The 5,563-nt window shown below is 38.7% G+C and overlaps 1 protein-coding gene across 1 annotated transcript; it reads right to left on the bottom strand.

Moving 5' to 3' along the window:
• Positions 1–2,607: 2,607 nt before the first annotated feature.
• LOC112196647 (40S ribosomal protein S25) lies at positions 2,608–3,367 on the bottom strand. Its single transcript, XM_024337055.2, has 2 exons — positions 3,208–3,367; positions 2,608–3,100 (listed from the first exon to the last, which is right to left on the bottom strand). Exons 1-2 carry the CDS (start codon positions 3,208–3,210, stop codon positions 2,777–2,779), a joined length of 327 nt encoding a protein of 108 aa, XP_024192823.1. The 5' UTR covers positions 3,211–3,367; the 3' UTR covers positions 2,608–2,776.
• Positions 3,368–5,563: the final 2,196 nt, after the last annotated feature.

Genomic DNA, 5,563 nt, shown 5'->3' with positions numbered 1-5,563 from the left:
TGAAACTGAAGACTTTGGGCTGCTACATTGTTCCGCTACCTTCGGCTTGTTACATGGACCTCGTGGACGTCCACGGTTAGGCTTAGTCACAGATGCAGAGGTCTCAATCACCCCCACCAATCCACCTTCAGCAAAATCCAGCCCCAAGTTGTCAGGGCAGAGGGTTAGGTACAATGACCAGGGCGCGATAAGCTCCCTTGTCAACCATGACTTCTTCCTCCTCCCTTACACAATGGACGCGTGTGATCGGAGTAGAGTTGGTTTCAGTGGTCTTGAACTTGCAGATAAAGACATCAGAGAAATTCACATTTGGAAGAAGATATGAGTGGAGGTATGTTATCCCTAAACATCAAGGAAGGAGGCGCAAGAGCAAAAACTGCCATAGTACAGTGCGCTCCCACATGATTCAGGGAGGCACAAACCTAACAATGATCCACTAGACGCTCGTACTTGAGATCCAAGAACTGAAACGCCATGACATAAAATCGTGTTGGGTGGAGACTTGCAAGAGTGTTGATCGGTCATAGGGTTTCTCGTATCGGTTGAATGTGGCATGTGTAAGTACGCCCAAGGAATGCGTTCAACTCGAACCCAAATCCAGATGAATTACAAGGGCACTTCATTAATGGAGAGCGACGATCATAATTAGTCACAACCACCAAGGGCGGGGAAGACCATCCGCCACCGCGTTTGACTGATGTCCTTTGCCCTGGTGAAGGTGCACAGGAACCAGGTGTCACATCCTTGAATTTCATGGTTGCCTTTCAAACGCCACATCAACCAACCTCGAAGCACCTTTGAAAGAGTCATGATTGAAACCCATGAAGTGATCATCAGAGATTGCTAAGATCAACAGTGTCATCACTATCCTTCAATGACAGGGCTGAAGCCAAACATGCCATCACGGTTGCAAGTCGAGCCAGGCCTAGATACGTGAGTGCAACAGAGGAGGGTGCGGCTAGGTATAGCCTCCACAAAAGTTATCGACGACTTCGGGAAGATGAGAATGGCTTGATTTCCCTTCCATCTGGTTTATTTCAAAAACCTTATCCACTCGTTAGTCCAGGGGAGAGCCCTCCAACAGGAAAATCCTCCTTCCGTCTATTTTGGCTAATCAATGAATGATATTCAAGCCTTGGTTAATTTCTCAATAGGAAGTAAGACACTGAACTTGCTCAACCTCCCGCCTAGTAGACTTTCTTGTCCCACCATTTCAAAAATCAAGTTATCGCACACCACAACTGTCACAAGTTCAACTTGGCAAATGGTTCAACAATACGATTTTGCAAATATAACAGAATTGGAAATGAAGCTACTGAAGGATGGCATGTTGATGTAGATATTGCAGTGAGGATGAGAAAGTCAGAATTTTACCAACATTAAAAACCAAAGATAGCTAAAGTCTGCATGAGCAGAACTACACTGTCATCATTCAACATCATTCCCAGTAATTTCGTCAATAGCAATTACAGACAAATCCTTTATTACACTTTAAATAACTTCAAATACAGATATCGACACCAGCACTTATCTAAGAACTGGAACTAAAAGATTGATTGACAAAGGCCAAACCGTAGTTCTGGGTAGTCTAGTACGCTCATGACAAACATTACATGAACCGAGCACTAATCATCTAAACCATAAACACCATAGCAGTACATAAACCATTACCTAGGATAAACACCATGCTCAGGATGTGTTGTTTGGCACAAGAGAAAGTTTGTGCTGAGGTTTCCGCATTATGTTTGGCACAAGAGAAAGTTTGTGCTGAGGTTTCCGCATATAACAAAACCACAACCCATACTTAAAAAGAGTACAGGACAGATTCCCAATTGCTTCCTTGTGGCAATTCAAATCTTGACATTTGATTTAAGTAACGCAAGAGTACCATCAACTACCACGTAATACACCATATGGTCATAAAAACAAAAGAATACGGATATACAAATCCCACTCTTAAGAACAGGGACTTGTGGATTCCCGCCATTACAGAGTGAACCCTTTCCATATGGGGCTAATGCTGCTCATCTAAATAACTGATCCTCTCAAATATACCATGTGATAATATTCTACGGTTGATTGAGCAGCCAGCATCTATGCATGCATCTAGTGATATGTCATCGACTAATGTGCCTGTATTACAATTATGCCTAGCTAGCTGAAGCCAGGGTACTTTACATGCATCACTTACTTAATCTGGATCCTCAACTATTCAGAATAATACTCATTATGTAATCCTAATTGGCTATTATCTCTCTCTACAATCTAAGTACTTTTTGCTAATGTCTATCTTTAATCAAAGATCAATTCAACCACAAAAAAATTAGCAGCAGCTAGAATTCAATCCGTATTTCACAAGGAAAGATAACTGGCAGAGCAATTGACAAGCTACAATCATCTGTGACAGCAACTAAAACCCCTATATCCAATGTCCTGCCCAACAATAATACAAACACACGACTACCAAAAGCTAAAGGATCCTAAATACACAAGTAACACAATTTATTCTTGGACCATGTACAAAACCAAATAATGTCCTAGCGAAACCATACTAGATCAAGTTTCATGCATAACCAAGCAAAGCAGAGATCAAATTCAACAAATAACTGGCTAGAAACCACTAATGCACATAGAAATTAACTCCATCAGATAAATCAAAATTCTCCACAGTGCCGACAGTAAATCGAAAATAAGCTCTAAATAGTCTCACACTAAACAAAATCCTCCATACTGTCAAAACAGATCAAAACCAGCTCAAAAACCAAAATCAGATGACCTAGGTGTTGGTGGCCCTGGTGTAAATCTGCTGGCTGGCGTGAGCCGAGACCATCCTGATGGATCCCCTGGCCATCAAGTCCTTGATTGCCCGCCTGGCCAGAGAGCCGTTGATCCTGAGACGATCGGAGAGAATGGACGGCGTGATGAGCTTGAACTTGGGAGCCTCGGAGAGCAGCTTGTCGTAAGTAGCCTGGTCGAAAAGCACCATGTTGTTGACCTTCTCCTTCTGCTTGCCTTTGCTCCACTTCTTCTTCTTCTGCTTTCCTCCGCCGGACTTGGCCGGCTTCGACGACGGCGGCGGTGCCTTCTCCTTCTTCGGTGCCTGAGATTCAAACCATTCAAACAAACCGGTTAGTGCGTTAGTCACAGAAGGATTAGCAGGAGAAGAGGAAGCTGTAACCGATTTGGGAGGAAGGAGATGATCCGCACCATTGAACCGGATTAGAGAGAGAGGCGCAGAGAGTGAGGGGGGGCTTGGAGGCTGAAGCCGCGAGTGAATGGAGCCAATAGTTTGGACGGAAGGGTTTGAGAACTATTTATATGTAGGGTTTCCCTGCGACATTGTGTGGAGTATATTGGGCCCGGGTCGGGTCTAGTTCATCTGCAAATAGTAATTAAAATTCGAATGGGCAAAGAGATTTATGTATATATAATTAGGGGTCGTCAACGGGCCGGGCCCGGCCCATTCATAGCGGGCTTGAGCCGGGCCGGGTCTTGCTATATTTTAAATAATTGCGGGCTGGGCCGGGCCGGGCTTTATTAAAAATCAAAGGATCCAAGCCCGTCCATATAAAGCGGGCCTTGCGGGCTTTTTCGGTCCGGGCCGGGCTTAGCCTTGCGGGCTTTTTTGGGCCGGGCCTTGCGGGCTTTATTTATAAATAAATATTTAAAGACACAAGTTTTTTTTTTTTAATCAAGCTTTGGAAATTCAATGGATAATGATCAAATACAACCAAAGATAACAATCTATATAACTATATTGTACCAAAAAAATCTATATTTATATATAGATACTAATTTGTTGATAAATAAATTTTTAAAGACACTAACTTTTTATAAATCTATATTTATACATCATACACTCCAAAGAGCTACATATAGCAATTCAAAGAAAATGAGAAACCGACCGTTGGATGAATTTATTACAATAAATTATGAGTGTGGTAAAAAATTTAGCCAATTTCACCATATTTTTGAATCCGATCGGATTGGTCAACCGTAGTCACTTATATGTTTTGTTGGTTGACCAATGGCGTGGCAACCGCGAAACGTGCTTATTTTTTCACATCACGTTTGTATATATTCCATCGATGGATGTGCGTGGACATAAGATAAAAAAAAATTAATTTTAATTACAAACACATTGGACTATACTAATTTTATTCCTAAAGTTATATGACTTATACATTGCATTTAAATTGTTTAAGTTCATTCTAAAGCAACCATGAAGTGGAAAATGAATTCGGAGAAACCAACCGCTTGATGGAGAGATTGTAATGTTTCATGGTGGTTGTAGAAAATCCAGCCAATTTGGTTCACGTTTCGAATTCGATCAACTAGGTCAAACGTAGTTACTCTTATAAACCTATATTTATATATCATACACTCCAAAGAGCAACCCCTATCAATTCAAAGAAAATGGAAAAACCGACCGTTGGATGAGTTTATTACAATAAATTATGAGTGTGGTAAAAAATTTAGCCAATTTCACCATATTTTCGAATCCGATCGGATTGGTCAACCGTAGTCACTTATATGTTTTATTGGTTGACCGATGCCGTGACAACTGCGAAACGTGCTTATTTTTTCACATCACGTTTGAATATATTCCATCAATGGATGTACGTGGATATAAGATAAAAAATTTAATTTTAATTACAAACACATTGGTCTATACCAATTTTATTCCTATAGTTGTATGATTTATACATTGCATTTAAATTGTTTAGGTTCATTCTAAAGCAACCATGAAGTAGAAAATGAATTCGGAGAAACCAACCGCTCGATGGAGAGATTGTAATGTTTTATGGTGGTTGTAGAAAATTCAGCCAATTTGGTTCTCGTTTCGAATTCGATCAACTAGGTCAAACGTAGTTACTCTTATAAACCTATATTTATATATCATACACTCCAAAGAGCAACCCCTATCAATTCAAAGAAAATGGAAAAACCGACCGTTGGATGAGTTTATTACAATAGATTATGAGTGTGGTAAAAAATTTAGTCAATTTCACCATATTTTCGAATCCGATCGGATTGGTCAACCGATATGTAGAATATATATATGCACATATTTTATATAGAAGTATAATAGTATAAGAACTTCCACACACACACACACACACACATATATATATCTCTCCCTCTCTATACACACACACATATATATTAATATATATATATATATATATGTATATATATATATATCAACACACACACACACACACACACATATATATATATATATATCTCTATATATATATATATATATATATAAACACACACACACACATATATATATAGATATATATATATATATCTATATATATATATATCTATATGACTATATATATATATATATATATCTATATAAACACACACACAAATATATATCTATATGTGTCTATATATATATATATATATATATATTTATAAACACACACACACATATAGATATATCTATATATATAACACACACACACATACATATATATATATATATATTAATATATATATATATATATATATAACACACACACACACACACACACACATATATATATAT

The sequence above is a fragment of the Rosa chinensis genome, chromosome 1 (assembly GCF_002994745.2).
Source record: "Rosa chinensis cultivar Old Blush chromosome 1, RchiOBHm-V2, whole genome shotgun sequence".
In the NCBI taxonomy this organism is placed as follows: Eukaryota; Viridiplantae; Streptophyta; class Magnoliopsida; order Rosales; family Rosaceae; genus Rosa; species Rosa chinensis.
The sequence above is the reverse complement of the archived record's forward strand: the minus strand, read 5'-3'. Positions and strand labels throughout refer to the sequence as shown.